At 34.0% G+C, this 19,897-nt stretch overlaps 1 protein-coding gene across 1 annotated transcript; it reads right to left on the minus strand.

Annotated features, from left to right (window-relative positions):
• Window positions 1–2,818: 2,818 nt before the first annotated feature.
• LOC7484098 (uncharacterized) lies at window positions 2,819–10,539 on the minus strand. Its single transcript, XM_024590766.2, has 12 exons — window positions 10,117–10,539; window positions 8,238–8,384; window positions 7,973–8,087; window positions 7,768–7,862; window positions 7,301–7,404; window positions 6,924–6,961; window positions 6,143–6,378; window positions 5,341–5,434; window positions 5,035–5,225; window positions 4,396–4,615; window positions 3,696–3,863; window positions 2,819–3,174 (listed from the first exon to the last, which is right to left on the minus strand). Exons 1-12 carry the CDS (start codon window positions 10,345–10,347, stop codon window positions 3,026–3,028), a joined length of 1,788 nt encoding a protein of 595 aa, XP_024446534.1. The 5' UTR covers window positions 10,348–10,539; the 3' UTR covers window positions 2,819–3,025.
• Window positions 10,540–19,897: the final 9,358 nt, after the last annotated feature.

Consider the following 19,897-nt stretch of genomic DNA (forward strand, 5'->3'; position numbering starts at 1 on the left):
AATCCCTCCACCTTAAGACGAGTCGTCTTCGGCTCTGATACCAAATGTAATAACCCGATCCAACCTGCTGTATATTGTCCGCTTTGAGCCTTACCGTCCTCATGGTTTTGTTTCTGGTGACGCGAGTCCACTTCTGAGCCTGACGTCCTAAAACGTGTACAACATGTCAACGACCAGCACTACTCATAAAGCCCTGGCTCTGGACGAGCTTTCGATGTGGGATATCACAAATTGTATTTTTTAAAATCAAGGGACAAAAAAAGCATTTTAAAAAATAATAATAGATCGGATGCTTCAGACTAATTCGTTAAATTTGCAACCCGGTTCATGGATTCAATGATTTCTTTTATCATTTTTTAACTCAAATATAAAATAGCAAAATTAAAAAAGAAAAAAAGGAGCCCAAGGCATGTGCATGGCAGCCCAATGTGCCTTGGAAAAAAAAAAAAAGTCAGCTGAGACATGTGTGCCTTGCAACCCAACTCACATGTCTAGGTCTAGTTCGTCTATCTGGGCTTATTTTTATTTTATAAAAATTTCTTAAAAGAGTGAACAACTTATCATTTGTCCAAATCATAGTTATTAAACCCGATCTGACTCAACGGGTTGACCCGGGATCCCGGTCAACCCGGTGGCTGGACCGGTCCGGGTAAGGTGAAAGACTGGTAAGAGCAAAAGAATGATCAAACTCGGTTGACCCGGAAAAACCTAATAGATATTTTTTTTTAAATGTGTTTTTTCTCCTAGCCAAAAACTTTCTTTTCATATTTTTTAGTTGGTTATTAATTATTTTCAAAGTTCACTATATAAATACTAGAAAAATATTTTATTTTATCAATGTGGAATTTAAAATCCTTTAGTATATATACTCTATGTTCATAAGAAAAAAAGTTATGTTTTTTCAATATGAAATAAAAAATCATTTTGGTTTAAATACTTCAACTTAAAAGGATAACATAATATCTTTTTAATGTGGGATAAAAAAACCTTTTGAAATAATCTTTTAAACTTTATTATTTACAACATGTATAACCTATATTCACATGGATTGTTTCTTAATTTTTTCATATGAAATATTAAAACTTTAATTTTTTTTATTTTTTTTAGGTTGATTCGGGTTGACCTGAGTCAACATGTATAACCAGGGACTTAATTCTGTGGTCGGGTCAATCCTTGAGTTGAGTTTGATAACTATAGCCACATTTTTTTTTTTTTTTAAAGAGACACGCCATTTGCTTTCTTCAGAATCTAGCAACTAGAGTGGGTAGAAAAACAAGTCTTTGATTTTTTAAGAAAGGATAATAAAAAAAACACCTAGATGAAACTATAATTAAAATGAACTTATTGGTACTATTATCAACTATTTTGTTGGCTAGAATAGTTATTAATGATGATTTTTTCTTTTTAAACCATAATTCAGCAAGTCTCTTTGTCTTCATAAGAAAAAAATTTTGTATCAAAATTAAATTTTTAATAATTTAAAAAACCAATCAATTATAAACCAACCAAAATATAGTGTATAAAGTTTGAAAACACCACCTATTTTACACTTTAAATTTTTACTTTAATTCCTTTATCTCTCAATCCAATTATTTTTTCTAAAATAATTTGAAGCTAATTTAGATCTGAAAAAGCTCAATTATACAAAATAAAATAAATTCAAAAAACAAATTGATTTTTTAAAAAAATAGCACTCCAATCCATGATGATTCGTGAAAGAGAGCATAATGCATTATCAACAGTACGTTTAGTTTTTGTTAATTGAAATCCTGAATTATACAATTTAGTCTGAAACAAATTCTTGGGATAAAATCCTGGAACTTACCTGGAAAACCTAAAGCATGAAGGTTCATTTCTTCGATGTATTGTACAACGGCCGTGCTCGAAGCAGGATTGTTCATAATTAGCATCCCTTTCTAATCTACAAATTAAGTAATACTCTAGGCGTGGAAAACACTATAGCTTTCCTCGTACCTGTATTTTTATATATTATAATTATATTTATAATAATATAATAATAATAACATATACTAAAATACTCTGACCTATCTTTTTTTTCTTTTTTTTTGTTTTGTTTTTTTTTTATGTTTTTTTCTTTTAATATTTTTTTTTAATTTAGTTTGTTAATGTTATTTTTTTTATTTAGTTATCAGATTTTCATGACACGGATTCCGAGTTTGACTGGTTAACCCGGAATTTTTTTTTCTTTTTAATTAATTTTTTTCATTTAGTTTAGTTTGTTAATGTTAAATTTCTTTTTATTTAATTATCAGACTTTCATGACACGTATCCCGGGCTTGACGGGTTAACCTGGTTTGACGGTTTAACCCAGTTCACCCGTCAATTTTTTTTTCTATTTAGTTATCAAACTTTCATTACGTGAATCCCAGATTTGACTGGTTAACCTGGAATAAAAGATTAACCCAGTTAATTCAGATTTTTTTTTCTTTTTCTTCATTAGTTTTTTTTCTTCCTGTTGATATTTTTTCTTTGTTTTTTTTCTTTTTTATTAATCTATTTAATTATCATACTTTTATGACACGACCTTACAGCTAGACCCACATTCAAGGCTATTAGGTTTGGTGTTGCAATCAAACTTACTTAAACTTAGATCATGCAAGTTTAATGTTATTATTAATATTATAAATATTATTTTTGGATCAGGCGTTCCAGTCAAACCAAACCAAGACTCTTGGATATAGTATTACAAAAAGAGCTAATATTTTTAAATTTTAGGTTTTTATTTTATTTTATTTATATATAAAAAAATTAACCCGCGGTATCGCGCGGATAATGTAACTAGTAGAGAGTAATAATATGTGGAACTGGCATAACCCAGGAAAGGGATTCCATCACTACTTTGCAATCAAAACAAATCTTAAAGAGAATTTACCACTGACCTATAACCACTAACTCAGGATCAACATTCTATGATAATTATCAAAAAGAAAGGAGCAAAAAGTTAGAAATATCCTATGAACTTAGTTATGTGCTCTAGTTCCAAAGGACTTGACAAAAAATTAGCTCAGTTGGTCTTCTTCTCTTCCTCTTTTGCAGGAGTTACTTCACCAGACGATGCCTGATCATCCTCACCACCAAAACCAAATTCATTTACACGAGTTTTGTCCACTGGATAAGCCCACCTCTGATATAGGTATATCAGAAATATAAGATCTGCAAGATATAAGAAAATGACGTGAGAGAAGTGCATGACTGAATCATACTCACAAAGCACATTACATACAGGACAATTTAAGCAACGGGATTCAACGTTTTTCACAGCAAACCAAATTAAACTACCATAATTAAATAGTCTTATTCAAACATTTAGCCCCAAGTATTTGAATTGACTATCCATGCAGCAGGAGTTGGCTTCCAAGTTTCACCAATGCTAATGGCTTGTGCACTTCTACCCTCTTCTCAATACTGGGAGAATTTCATTGTCTGAATCGTAGTGTAACATTGGCAACAGCAAAGGTGCAAAGCTGCTTTGTGAACAACGAGGTTTTTATTGTCTTCAGGCTTCAGGTTGAAGCTCAGGACAGAAGAGATGGAGTGGGCTAAGGATATATCAGGGTAATCGACATGGAAAGGGATGATAGTGATACATTCTAATGCCATCCAGTGTAAATGCTAACTGACTTTGGTACCATGACTGTGGAAAGAGAAATAGTAGAATGCTGATTATATCTCACCATCTCGGAAGACAGATAGCCGATGCAATGTTGGCATTTTGATGACAAATGCAAAAAGATCATCAATAATGGTGTTAAGGAACTTGTATGTCATCTGCCTCCATGGGAGATGTGCCACAGACTTCAGCTTATAATTTATAAACAACTGAGGGCACATCATGATAAAACCTGCAATAATGAAGTAATTATTAATACAAAATGATGTATGAAGTTGGTATAAACTCATTACCATGACAAACTGAATTTTATTTGAGTGACTAAACCTAGACGTCTACAAGAAAACATGCTGATGACAAATCTAGAGATCGTGACCTTAACAATACGAGAAAAGAACTTAATGATTAGTAGTTCTTATTGCATCGCTTGCATGTAAGAACAAAAATGACCACAACAGCAATATCTATAAAAAAGTATAACAAAAATATGCTAGATTCAAATCTACAACCATACTGGCTTTACAAGTCAAATAATTTTGGAATTTTTATTAGTCAAAATACAATTTGAAAACAGAATTCTCAACTACACAAGGCTACTAATATTGTAATATTTTCAAGTCAAGATCCTAATATTACTATGCTGTATGCAGGCTGGAAAAACATTTTACAAATTCCTGTTCTGTAACACAATTTCAATTTGTTGAGAAGGGTTTAAGCAAAAAATATAGAGGACAGTGCATGGATGGATGAAAACAGTAGCTTACCAAACATGTACACACAGCTGGTGAGTGAAGAAAGAATCCAGGAATACCAGCTCTTGTGGCGCTCATACATTAGTGAGTAAACAGAAGAGCATGCAACAAGGAAGAAGAGCACATAGGACAAATACTTCATTGCAATGTCATCATATTCCTTTGTCTTATTCCCTGCATATGATTCGCGATCTCGGAACCTTAACATAGGGATTTTTCCACTTCTATCAATCTGGAGACAAATGAGAACAATTGTGAAATTTGCTTAATTGAAAACTCAGAAACTAAAATTACCGACATTTATACAAGCTGCAGAATGGATGTCAAATCAGCAACTGTAACATGCAGAATTTAAAAATGAGAAGATGAGAAAACGAATTTTGCCCATTATGTGCTACAACGGCATGTGAGCAGCTAAAGATAGAAGCAAGAATGTGCACACTAATGAAAATGTTGTGAAGGAAGATTGAATATAGGTGTTGTAACAAGAGATGTAACAAATGCAAAACAAATAAGCCACTTTTTTTTTCATGTGAAAAACTATTTACATTAGTAAAACCATAGCAACTGCATCAATCTTTGCGCTGCATGGAGTCACAGACACCCACACAGACAGTATAAAAAATCAGTATATATAATCGGGATCAATACCTCTATGTGCATAGCTTTCCCTATTTTCCAAAACTCAATGCAGCAACCAATCCCAGAACTTCCAAGTATCATCCATGAAGTGTCATTGTCAAGCAGATAGAGAAAGACAATGAGCTGAGATATAAAGCTCACAACAACAGACTTTGCAGACAGTCCTTCCATAGACTTATTTTTGTTCCAAAATTGGATATCTGAAGAGGAAAAAAATTTAACAAGAACTTCATATACATCTCATAAAAGGCATCAGCGGACAGAGCAAATCCAGAGTTAAATAGAACTTTATTATTGTAGTGGGACGTAATTCACCATTCTTGAATGCCAGGAAGTCAAACACTGAATGAAGCATTGAAACGACCATTGTGATCACCAGGAGGTAAGGATTTCCTTCCAAGAACACCCTCTACAAAAATTATCAATTAATCAATACATGGAAAACTGAGGAAACACACGATTTTTCTAACTTTCACATTGGCTTTAAAAAGTAGCAAGCACACAAACAAACAGAAGTTAACTTGCAAACCTAGGATCTAGCTTCATGAAGCTATAATTATATGATGTTCCACTCAATCAAATTTATTCTGACACATTCAGTCACTTATAATTATTTACCTTTTTTTGTCAGAGTCTAGTCACATCATTAATTTGACCATCATATATCAATTAACCAGGCAACAAACTTCAATTATTTGGCAACTCGACTCTAAAAAGCAAGTTTCCAAAGAAGCATATGATTCTCACTATGAAACTTCAATTAGAAAAACAAGCTCTTAGGAAAAGGCTTTGCTTCCCACATAAAGAAAGGATGGTGAAGTCTATTATGCCTTATAACATGTAATTTATGCATGGTAATCAATGGCTTAAATATCCAAGTCAACTAATTAGAAACTAACTAAACCAACTTGAACATAACAATGGAGTTATATCAAATTTCAGCAACTCCATGTTGTCTCTAATCTAAGACAATTTTGGAATGGAAATGATAAGTGAGAATATATGTAACTAAGTGGATTTCAAGTTAAAAGTAGAAATATTTTATCATATTCCAACAAAATCTAGACTCTCCAGTCACCCAACTTCATATTGTGATCTGAATACAATTAAGTGGTACCTTCAGTTCATCAGCCTCGCCTTCAAGCATGCTTCCATAACTACGATGAACCTGGAATGACTGATCAATCTGCAGGAATAGCTGCCATTTTGTCGTGCTTATAGGACCCACCTCCAAATTAAGTGTCAATTCTGTCACAGTATCATTAATTGCGATAAATTTATCTCGAAGCAGCCAGAACTCGTTGAAGAATAGGGTGGGGAAGTAATTCCCTGAAGTAGGCTCAACATTCAAGTCTGAATATCTGAAGTCAAGAACTCAAAGCCAAAGTGACAACATGATAGTTTTTATTTTGACACGAATGCTGTAGCAAGCTTAGCAGCCACATCAAAAGCATGCCATAATTTTGTTTTGAACATAACCCTTTGCTACTTTTATATATTTATTGCCATCAACTGTACAATATATGTGCACAAGATATAGTGTAATTGTACAGTGAGTCATTTATGTTTGCACATATGCATTGAGATATAATTAGTTGTATCATAATCAAACTAAACACTTGCCACTACAACAGCAAAGTAGCTTTCCATTAACATAAGATAATTATCACTTTTTTTTTATTCTCATGCTGGTAAATTTCTCTACAGCTTCCACTGAGAAACAATAAAATTTTGTAAGTACAGAATTGATAAAGGAAGGGGCTCAACTTTGCCAGCTAAATTGTTTGAACCATTTCAAAATGACACCCAACAAAGTTCTTTCAAGATTTTCAGGGAAGGGAAACGAAACACCACATAAATAAATTTATACTTGAAGAAATACCAGAATTTAAGGATACAAGGAGCAATATTTGGAGGTACAGCATTATGGGGGTATCTGCAGAGAAAAGATAAAGGCCAAACAATTAGCTTAATTACCCACAAAGCAGTGCATAATCATGATTAGAAATAGAAAAGAGAGTGGGTATAAGCTATACAGGCATTGATAAAATTTAAATATATGAAAAAAAAGAAGCAAAAGAAAATCCCCATCTGCAATTTGCCAAGCCTCTTTCATGTTTTTCCAATCTTATTTAGTTTCCAAACAATTTATTTGAATACTTATAAAGCCATGAAATAAATAATTAGATGATCCATAAGTTCCTATTTTCAACTTAATTTTTTTTTCTAGTAGAAACAAAATCTTACAGAACCTTGAAATTGAGAAGAAACATACTTTGTGAAATCATCAACTAGATTAATGGTAACATTAGGTTTCCAATATGAAATCCATTCTACAGGGCCATCATCTTTAGAATCGGCTTGACTATCATCAACCACCTGAAGCAATCAACGTGAATCTGTGTAAGGACTACGTAAATGCATGACATTACATAGAAAAAAAAATCATAAAAGAATAAAAGGCAAATGGTAGAAAACAACAAAATTCTGAATGCTAAGAGAACAAAATTCTGAGAACTATTCAGGATAGAAATGGGCACGGAGAACAATGGTGCCCCCAAATCTCGGACAAGACTTGGTTTCTCAGAGGATTTAGCAGGCTTTATTATTAAAGCAATTATCATAAACATATCAACCATAAACACATATAAGAAAAATACTGAGTTTTCTTTTTGATAAAGGTCATCTGTGGAAAATTCATCTTAAAGTAATTTTACAAATGATCAACAGCCAAGAAGAGACCTGAGATGCTGCTTCAACCTCCTCGGAGTCTTTGGAATTCCCCCACAGGCTCTTCCTTTTATCTGATTTTGACTTGGGCAAGTATGTGACAACAGCTGCAATCAATGAAAAGGAAGAGCTACTTTAACATTGAATTTGTATCAATCAATATGTTATCAAATGAAGAAAGAAAAGATGAACATGGTGTGCATGGAAGGAATCATACGATGTGTTCTTCCAAAGGCAGCAAGAGGCTGGTACTCAGGATCACTGGGATCTGGTGGATATCCAGATTGTGCAAAGAAAATGTGGCCATAAAGAGTGCCATTGTGCTTCAATGCCTGAGAGAGAATACGCCTTCATGTTTATGGGTAGTTTATGTGGGGAAAACAAATATAAGCATCATGATTCGTCTTCAGAATATAATCCTATAAGCTGTGCTTGAAAATATGATAAATGAAGTTAGATTCAGTGCTTGCAACACAAAGTACCTCAGATGGATGGTATTTCAAAGAAAGAGACCTTGTACTCTCTGGTCCCCAAACAGCATAAGGTATATTAGTTTCATGCCAAATAAGCGCGCCTTCATTAGAGAAGTCATTAAACCTTTCATGCTCGGAGAGATAGAACCACATATCCTGAAAGCAGATGAAATTCAATTAGAATAGAACTGCTACATAACAAAATAAATCACAAGCAAAAGGAGCATGCCAGCGTCATGAACATATATATGACAGGGAAAAGGTAGTTGAATAGAGTTACTAAATACAAAATTTTTCCACATGTAAATTTCTATTACATTTTATTTTTTTCTTAATCTTGTGAAACTTATATTCTAAATCCTTTGCTGCAAACATCCATGTCTTTTCTGATGTCTGTAGGAAGATTAAAGTCGGCCTACTTGGTTTGAACTTGCAAAAATTATAACGTTTAGATGACTGTATTACATACTTCAAATGTGCATAGGTTCATGCTTTCCAGCAACATAGCATATGGAATCAAACACTGTTTTCCTTTTTTGATATTTGTAATCAGTATTATGCTTAAAGCATTTGGAAGGTAACTCTGCTAGCAAACACTCCTACCTCCCACTTCACAGCTTATAGCAGTTAGAATAGATTGCAAACTTTTAAAAGAATACAAGGAAAACAAGCATAAGGTTCCCATGTCGAAAATTCAGACCCCACTAAAAACAGTTAAAAGGAAAACCAAATGTGGTTAACTGAACCAGGCTAAAAAATCAGTCTTTCGTTATATCAAAAGACAACATGATAAAAACTAGAACTTAAAAATATTCAAGACCTTTTTTTCATACAGCACTGGAAAGAGAGGACTGCCTCAAGGCGCGACAACTCAACTAAAAGAGTGATGGCCTGTACTGTGTCAGGACCAGTCATAAGGCTCAAAATCTACTGTGCTTTCTGACTCCCAAGACCATGAAGTAGACTTTCAATCCAACTACCTCTTCGGCATAACCTAATCTTGTCTGATCCCAGATTCAATTCCTTCAAAATAGCAAGAAGGTCAGCAGGTGAGGTGATTCAGGAAGCATTCTCACTGCTTGATGGGTTCTAGCTGATACAACCCTCTCTCTCCTAAAAGATCATCAAAAAGAGTAAGTAGGTTCCTCCCTGCTATGCCACTATACAGGCATAGTCACTCTAGTTCAATTGAACGATGAGTAGCTGCTCCTGCTTGCCATTACAAAGTTTCACTCCTAACCTTTTAAATGGGGTCACTCAGAGACTTCCCTCCCCCTCTTTTTTTTCATTCAACCGGCGGGGGACAAACCCTCTCTCGTTCATTCTCACCTAGTTCTACATAATCCCTATGCCCCTGATTCAGCAGTATCTATTCACCATATCAATTCATCTTGTACGACAAGATGGAACTTTGCAAATAAAAACGTGAAAATTCAAGCACACGGAAATATGCGCTGCATTAGTCACAGCCACGCAAACGCACTACGAAGCAACTGCTCACAAATGCTTCTAAATCCTATTTCATAGCTTACAAGGGCAGTGATATCCAGGTAAAGGAAAATTCCACATTACAGAAGGTCGAAAAATACTGGGTAAAGAAGCATAAAATTCCAAAATTGTGAACCTGCTCACAAATTTTGCAACAGAACAATCTTTACATGACATAGATGCTCAAAAACCAAAATTAGCATGTTGAAAACAACTCCCTTACGTGGAAATATCTGATTTTTGTTTAATCTCAGCAATTTTAACACCAACAATAAAATGCACCAATCCAGGATCAACCCAGGAAGAAAGATCAAAACTTTTTCAAAATGAAGACAAAAGTCAGAGGAAAAAAGAGAGCCCAGATCAGAACAAAAAACAGTAGAACATGAAAAATACATACCAAAGACTCTCCTTTTTGGAAGAGATTGGAGATTAGGATGGAAGGGTCAGTGGGGGCTTTTTTGGGAGAGATGAATTTAGAGATGAAATACCAAAAAACAGCCATCCTTATTATCCCTGTTATTGTTTGCCCCATCCCTCCTTGTTGTTGTTGCTGTCCTTGTCTCTGTTGCCCTACTTCACCACCACCAGTTCCTCCTCCTCCTCCTCCTGGTCCTGTAGGTGGCGGCATCTTCTCCTTCCTCTCTTACAGCGGTGGTTGCAGATTGGCTTCTCTCTTAAAGCTAGAGAGAGTGAAAAGCGAGAGATGAGTTGATGGATTCGAAGGTAGGAAAGTAAAGGAAGAATCTTTTTTTATTTTTATATAAAGTACCAAATAGGAATACGAGGAGGAGTTGTGTCGTGCACTATTGCAGAGCAAAGAGAGTGTGTTTTTATTTTTGGGACTCATTTTAAACCGGTGTTATTAAACTCGGTTGTTAACCCGATAATCCATTAACTTAGCCCTAACTTAATAATATGGTTAAAACTTTAAATCTCTTGTTGCCTTCCTGCACTATATTCTAGTAGAAATTAGGATTTCATTCAATAAAGATAACGAATTTAAGCAAGTTGTTACGTCATTGTATTCTTAAGAAAATAATAAGTTGGTCCCTCTAGTGATAAAGAGAAAGACTATTTCATGATGGTTGTGGAAAAAACTCATTGAGTCGCCAATTTAGATCTCAATTGAAAAGGTAATAGATCCATGAATTAGTTCATGATCAAAGATTTAACTTATGATTGACTAGAAGGACCAAGTTATCAGTTCTTTTAACTCAGATATAATTTATTCCAATCCATTCAATGAAAATGTTCACATGTCATCGAAGTGATTCGCATAATCAAAGATGTCCTGATGATAATCTTCATGAAAGGGATCGAAGGAATTATCATAACCAAGACACTATCATCAAACATGTCCAGCATATTTTCCAAAATAATCAAATGATGCATCCATATCCGCTGCATTGGATCTTCGACGAGGTGGTGACCTCCTTGGTGGCGGCTTGTGATGTTTCCATGTGTACGAGCCTGGCATGACAGTGTGCTACAGCACAACACAACCTGCTATTCATTATAAGGAGTGTAAAGATGAAGCTCTCCGAGATGAAAGTAAATGAACGTAAAAGGAGCCATGTTCCAAGGGAAACAGGCAGAGGTAATACTTACAAAAGCAATCATTACCATCGAAGTTCTTAAATCTTTTTTCTTTTTTACAAATTGTCGAAAAAATGCCACAGTATTCACCTATGGCACCAAGTATGGAGAGATCAATCCTAAACGAGGGATATACAAAATCAGACTTGGGATGGCAGTGAGACGTTTTACGACATTTTGGGCAAGCTCTCAATGTCATCCCAGAGGCTGGGGAACCGTTATGCCAATTCCTGAACAGGATAAGCAGAATGGATGATCCACATGCGGGCAGGACTGCAAACTTTCTTTCAGCAGCCGTGGGCTTTGAAAGTACACCATCCATACATTTTGGGCAAGCTCTCAATTAATGTCATCCCAGAGGTTGGGGAACCATTACGCCAATTCCTGATACAGGATATGCACAATGGATTCGGGATGGCGTTAAGGTATATTTATGCCCATAACCTGCCCTTCATGACAATATCATTTTACAGTTAATAGTGTAACCACTCGCCGTTAGGAACTATTATTTTACATAATTCCCTCCAAAACAGAATGTAAAATATCAATTATCCCCATTGAGGCAGGACTGCAATCCTTCTTTCAGGTGCTGTGGGCTTTGAAAGCACACCATCCATGCATACACTGCCACCAATTTCTTCACTACGTTTCAATGCCACAAGAAACTTTTGTTTCGTTTCTTCTCACATGATTTCAAATGCTCCCCTCTTTCATCTTCCCTGAAGGAATGATCAAAAGTGTTAATTGTACGATTTCATCTCCCCTCTTTCACCCAATTTCAAAACAATGTGATGCTGGAGTTTTTTGAGAAAAAAAGTTTTTCCTTTTTTTTTTTTCAGTTTAGGATTTTTATTTTCTAGTTTTTCTAGTTTTTTATATATAAAAATTTGTAAGTGGAGACATGGATTTGCTTGGTCTTTAATGTAAGAAACCCGTAGGATTTTGAGGTTTTGACGTATTATAACCCATGAGTTTGCCTTATAACAAACCCAGTTACCATTCGCTTTGCATCCCGACTGCCTCCCAATGTTTTCCACTAGTGGGCCATAAATCACCATGAAGACTCCATTGGGGCAATTGCCATCACCAAGAAACGAACAGAGCGAACAGTCTTCTTGTTTTCCATCCTACTCAACCTCCGTCAAGAAATGTACTTGCAGGGTTTCCTATAAAAATCCAACAGAAATCCACAAAAGAATCAAAGGGAGTTGAAGGATATTCACCATACGCACTATGAATTCCTTTTCACGTCAATTCAACTGATGAAAACATCAAAAGTGAATCACAGCTAGCATCAACAATATATTCCATGATGCTTATGCTCCTTTTGACGGTATTGAGGACCAAGATGTTGTTTCATGGAATGTGAGTATTGCAGGGTTTGCAGAGAATAATTTGATGGATGATGCATTAACATTGTTTAGTTCGATGCTGAAAGGTCAAACAAAGCCAAAATATACAATCTTAGCTAATATTCTACCTGTGCGTGGATCTCTAGACGAGAATATTGCTTCCTGGTTTGGGAAAGAGATTCACGGTTATGGTTTAGGACCCGTCATGAAGTGGAATTGGACTGCTTTGTAGCGGACCATTTATATAAAATTCAAGCAGAGAATATTGGGAACTATGTAGTTTTGTCAAACCTGTATGCAGCAGATGCTAGATGGGATGGAGCCATGGAAATAAGGAAACACGATCCACTTCAAGTTAATCGATTGGACGCAACGTTCCCCAACTTCTGGGTCAGGATCATGGAATGAGTTGCTGCTACAGTTTTGGTATTTTCCAACTTCAGATTGATGTTTTTACCTTATTACCTCTGTAGAAACTACAAATTATGGGATAAAATCTATTGTGTCCTTATGAAAAATCGTAAAAGTGTGGATTAATTTAGACTGCATGTCTGGCCTGCACACTCTGCAGTCCTTTCGAGGGTTTCAATATACAAACCAATTCCTTCTGCTTGCTTCATCCTTGTTGGTGGCATAGCTTAGTAAGTCGTGGGTAATGAGATTGGATATTTTTACAATTCTAAGAGACTGGAAATTTCATAGCTGTAGTCACACTTGCTAATTATCTTATTCAATACTGTCCATCCATGGGTTATTAACACTCAAATTTGTATTCGAAGGATCAACTGCAGTGCCTTGTATCTCTACTCTGCTCATGCAGCATGCTTATTTGCGAGGACAAATGATCTCTTAGAATTATAAGAACAATAAGCAAGAGTAAAGTAAAATAATGTGACCATTACAATATTTGCTGCTTTTTCAATAACAATGACTTCTGTTTATGATAACAGTTCAACACAAAGCATCTTACTTCACATAGCAGAACTGTTCTATGCATTGTCAAAGTGTTTGTCACTTGCATGTGGGGATGTTAAAGGAAACAAGGTAAGCAGCTCTGGTTCAGTGCAACATGGTTTTAGAAAAAACAATGTTACGAAGCCAAATTTGGCCCATGCATGATCGATTAGCCTAGATGGATCCATAATATCATCATTTCATTTTAGTATATTAAAAAAATTAGAAATATCAGCATATTTTTTTAACATCTTAAAAAGTTTGGTCAAAACTCAAGCCAATTAACTAGTTTTTCTCTATTATCGTAAGAGTATAATATATATATATATATATATATATATATATATATATATATATATATATATATATATATAAAAGGGATAAGTGTTTCACTGTAACGCGGGCTACTATTCACTGTGGATTGCATTATGGATGCATTGTGAGCGCTTTCATTGTGGACTGCACTGTAGCGCGGGTACTATGCATTGTGAGTGCTTGCACTGTTGACTGCACTGTTGGTGGGGGCATTTAGGGAGGCTGTAGCCTGCAGGCCCCAAGCGCTAGGCTGGAAGCGCGCCTCCTGAGGCTGCGCACATGTGGCGCTTGAGCTGCCTGCCTGGGACTGAGCAAACACAGCACCACCTAGTGCTTGGTCTGTTTCCTCTTGGGTGGAGGCCAAGCACCACGTTGAGCTTGGGCATCACCACCCCAAGCCAGTAGCACAACGCCACTTGATGCTTGGTCTCCTTGCTCTTGGGTGCAGCCCAAGCGCCATGTGGCGCTTGGGCTGCCTATACTTTTAGTGTAATTACAAGTATTGATATTAAAAATATTATTCTTAGTTTTGTTATTATTCTTTTTTTAGTATAACTAATTTTTAGAGTATTAATAGTCAAAATATTATTTTTTTTTGTTGATTTTTTTATAATTAATATTAAAAGAATTATTATATTTTTTCTTAATATAAAAAATATTATTATTTTTTTAGTCTAATTAATAGTGTTGATCTCAAAACTATTATTATTTGTTCTCTTAATATTATTTTTTGGTATAATTAATAGTATTAATATCTAAAATATTATTATATTTGGTGTTATAAATAATATGATTTTTATAATAATTCATATTATTGCCACTAAAAATATTATTATTTGTATTTTAAAAATTTTAGTATTTTCATTAAAATTTATAAGAGCATAAATATTATTATCATCATTAATAAATTTTAAAAAACTGCTATTACTATGAAAAAAAAACACATTGGGACACATGGCGCTTGAGTTTCTCCTGGAGGTGGACAACCCAAGTGCCACGTGGCGCTTGACCTACTTTCTCTTGGCTGCAGTCCAAGCGCCACGTGATGCTTTGGCTTGGGCACTCACAGGCATGGCCCAAGGCTAGCCTTTGGGCATGGTAGGGCAGGACCAAAAATAGAATTGGGTCCTGGCTACGGGCAGACCATGCACCATGTGGCGCTTGGACAACACCTATCCAAGCCCGCAGCCCAGCGCCACTTAGAGCTTGGTCTGCTTCCTTTTGGGTGCAGCCAAAGCACCACGTGGCGCTTGGGCTGCCTATACTTTTAGTGTAATTACAAGTATTGGTATTAAAAATATTATTCTTAGTTTTCTTATTATTCTTTTTTTAGTATAACTAATTTTTAGAGTATTAATAGTAAAAATATTATTGTTTGTTTTGTTGATTTTTTTTTGTATAATTAATATTAAAAGAATTATTATATGTTTTCTTAATATAAAAAATATTATTGTTTTTTTAGTCTAATTAATAGTGTTGATCTCAAAACTATTATTATTTGTTCTCTTAATATTATTTTTTTGGTATAATTAATAGTATTAATCTCTAAAATATTATTATATTTGGTGTTATAAATAATATGATTTTTATAATAATTCATATTATCGCCACTAAAAATATTATTATTTGTATTTTAAAATTTTTAGTATTTTCATTAAAATTTATAAGAGCATAAATATTATTATCATTATTAATAAATTTTAAAAAACTGCTATTACTATGAAAAAAATCACATTAGGACACGTGGCACTTGGGTTCCCTCCTGAAAGCGGACAGCCTAAACGCCACGTGGCACTTGGCTTGCTTCCTCTTGGCTGCAGTTCAAGCGCCACGTGGTGCTTTGGCTTGGGCACTCACAGGCATAACCCAAGGTTAGCCTTGGGCCTGGTAGGGCAGGACCAAAAATAGAATTGGGTCCTGGCCACGGGCAGACCATGCACCACGTGGCGCTTGGACAACACCAACCCAAGCCCGCAGCCCAACGCCACCTGGAGCTTGGTCTGCTTCCTCTTGGGTGCAGCCAAAGCGCCACGTGGTGCTTAGGCTGCCTACACTTTTAGTATAATTACAAGTATTGGTATTAAAAATATTATTCTTAGTTTTCTTATTATTCTTTTTTTAGTATAACTAATTTTTAGAGTATTAATAGTAAAAATATTATTGTTTGTTTTGTTGATATTATTTTTTTAGTATAATTAATATTAAAAGAATTGTTATATTTTTTCTTAATATATTTTTTTTGTATGATTGATAGTATTGGTGTTAAAAATATTATTATTTTTTTAGTCTAATTAATAGTGTTGATCTCGAAACTATTATTATTTGTTCTCTTAATATTATTTTTTTGGGTATAATTAATAATAAAATTATTATTATATTTTTTCTTAATATATTTTTTAGTATAATTAATAGTATTAATATAAAAAATATTATTATTTTTGGAGTTATAAATAATATTATTTTTATAATAATTAATGATATTAACACTAAAAATATTATGATTTGTATTATAAATATTATTATTTTCAGTAAAATTTATAAGAGTATATTTTATTGTAATTAATATTATTAATAAAATAATTGATGAATATGAAAGAAAATATTATATCATTTACTAATTTTACCAAATGTATTGTAATAATAATTTTATCAAATTACACTTAATTTTACATTTATTTTCATTTATAAATTACATACAAATTATTAATTGCAGGATCCAAAAATAAACTTGGATCCTACTATGTACATGATCCAAATAACCTTGGGTCCTGCACAGCCTGGTCCAAAGCCTAGTCCAAGGCTAACTCAAGGCTAGACTTGAGCCAGGTTGGCAGGATCTAAAATAACCTTGGGTCCTGGCTACAGCAGACCCAAATATGCTTGAGATCTAGTCTAGTAGGATCTAAATAAACTTGAATCCTGCTCCTAATTTTTTTAGAAAGTTAAAGGTGAGCCCGCGGTGTAGTGCGGGCACCTAACTAGTATAGAAACTAAAACTTCTAGCGAAATCACTGTTTCTTCTCCTGTGTCTTGACGTAGAACCTATCTAAACTTGATAGGTTCTAGAAGGCGGATGCAACAAAAACAAAAAATTAAAATTGTATTTGATGGATTGACTTTTGAAACATCATGAAGAAATATCGCAATTAGACACATAAATCATCATCATGGATCCAACCTTAATTGCTTGGAAATTATGCACCAATAAGCATGAATGAATATAAAGGAATTAGTCGAGGTGCGCGCAAGTTGAGTTTTTCTTGGACAACCTTTTATGAAATATAGAGGACCGCATATTTTTATGGAACTCGGTCAACAACAAAACCTCCACCATTTCCCACTAACAGCCATAAATCATACACACACATCATGCATTTATTTAGGGTTTTTCTTTTCTTTTTTACAATCATGTATGTATGTCTTCTGACTTTCCCAAAAACACAAAGTAAATTGGACAGCCTTTTATTTACTTGTGATTTTTTGTCCTGATTACCCAGTCTACCGGTTCCAGGTCTACTGTTCAACTTTCGAAGAAAGCCCTTCAAAGGCTTGTTTCTTCTTTCTTGTTCTAACGCCTTCTGGGAACGTTATTAATGTTGAGTGTTGAAACAAAGACAAGAGAGTGAATTAAGAAAATTTTAATATATTTTGTACTTTTAATGATGATGTTTTTTTTTGGGAAACTAATTAAATAGGTTGTAATATAATAGGATGAGATGCCATTGAAAGGTTTGAATCAGTGGACTTGGTTGACTGCGTCACCAGCACCTTAATTTATAGACAGTTCAATCATCAATGGGCAGGAAAGGTCAAAAGAAAATTGTACAGTGAATTAAGAAAATTGTACAGTGAATTAAGAAAATTGTTGTCATGATGCAGTTAGATAATTAAAAAAGAAAATTAATTGATTTAGGGAATTTTTTTATAAGCACACAAATATAGTATTTGCCCCCATGCGTGTCCTCGATTTTCTTTTTTAAATCGTAGGTCTTAATATATTATATATTTTCCTCATCATCTTCTTCCTTATTCAAGACATTGTTTAAAACCCGACATAATCTTACAGGTTAATTAGTAATTAGGGTGATCTAAGATTTATAAGAGAATTGATTAAAAAATCAGGTTGATCTATAACCTAATCAATATAGAAAAAAATCATAACTTGTTTTTTTTTTTTTTCAAAATAATATTATTTTAAATTTTTTTTATAAAATAAAAAATTGATTTAAGATGGATTAACATGAGTTGAGCTATCTAATTCGTGAATTAGAACTTGTTTCAAATTAATTTCTGAATCGAGTTTAAAAATTATAAACCAAGATTGTTGAACTGTTACCAAAGTAAATTGAATTATTTAGTAAAACTACTCTCTTTTTCTGGATTTAATCATAAATGGAATGATAATAAAATTGCTGCCATCTAAACTAATCCTTCAATAGCAAGTTTGACCTGCAGAAATGGTCAGGCTCATAGATACCACATGGTCCAGTACTCGGAAAACAAATATACAATTTGCACTATATAAACGACTGTAACTTTATGTGGTTTCCCTCAACCAGCATTTGGAGGACCATCTTCAATTAGTGGTGGGTGGTGGTCCAGCCGGCCATGGCCATCCACTTCATTCTATTTTCTCACCATCTTGTTGACTTGAGTTTGCATATAGGAGTTGCATGTATCTTTCAACCATTAAATTAAACAAAATCTGGTTCACACACCTCCTTTTTTCCTTGATTTTTTCTTCTGGTTAAACAACATCTGGTTTTTTTTAAAATATTTTTTAATTATTTATTTTTAATATTAAAATATCAAAACTATTAAAAAACACTTAAAAATTAAATATATTAATTTGATGTTTTTTAAATGAAAAATACAATTTTAAGAAGCAGTAATACTTACTTCATTGATTGGAAATATTATTGACGTATTTAAGAAGCACATCAACTAATTGTGAAAATCTTATGGTGGAAAAAGAACATATCGTATTAGAAACTAATTGCTTAACTTGCAAATCAATTTCTCTATTTTTCTTTACCTTTCCTATCAATCCGGCGATGGCTGAGATGACTCAAGTCTCTATTGACATTAAGATGATTGGCTACTTATCTTTGTCTCTCGACATTAATAGAATCCACATTAAAAAAATTCTTGGATTTTTCAACTCTAAACTAATATCATAATTCCCTCTTTCTTTGTTTTGTAGTCTAAGCAATATTAAGCAGAAACATCCCAAATAGTTACCCCAAGAAAAAGCAACTATGGTGTCAACAGAAGACTTCAGCTTCCCAAGGATCACCAACCCTCTTCCTCAATTTGCATTCTCTCCATCATTATGGCGTGTTTCTTCACTAGTTTATCCGGATTATCGCTACGAAGACGACGAAAGAGAGTTGCCGTTTTTCAAGCAAAGTTTCTCCTTTACAACATGTCAGGAATTGAAGATAGAGAGTATTGAGGAGAAGATGGATAGGTTGTGGGAGAAATTCAATGACGAGGAACTTCAAAGGGCTTCTTCTGATTCCTTGGGAGGAAAGAAAGGATCATATTCAGTTGATAGTTTGGATTCTGAATGTGCTAGAGGAGAGTTGAAGCACCTTTGTCGTGTCAAGAAAGAGTTGAAGATTTCCAAATCAGACATGATAAGTGCTTCTACTCAGTCTAAGAGACAACAGATTGTTATGGTGTTTAAGGTTTTGAAGAAGATGTTCTTGCATCCTATCTCATCAAAAGGTTTGAAGGTAGATAGAATATAGAGTTCCTTGCAAACCCAACAATGATATTTCTAGTGGGTGTAAATTTTTTGGGTACTCTAGAAATAATATATATTGTTTTATATGTAGGCATATACACAACAAAGTGATACAAGTATTTCTTGTTTTCGAGCCTTTGAGAGCTATATGATTCTTGCTAATCTCCACACTTAAAAGGATTATGCTTCCTTTTTATGGATTAAATTAATTA

This window comes from Populus trichocarpa, chromosome 18 (assembly GCF_000002775.5).
Source record: "Populus trichocarpa isolate Nisqually-1 chromosome 18, P.trichocarpa_v4.1, whole genome shotgun sequence".
Taxonomy (NCBI): domain Eukaryota; kingdom Viridiplantae; phylum Streptophyta; class Magnoliopsida; order Malpighiales; family Salicaceae; genus Populus; species Populus trichocarpa.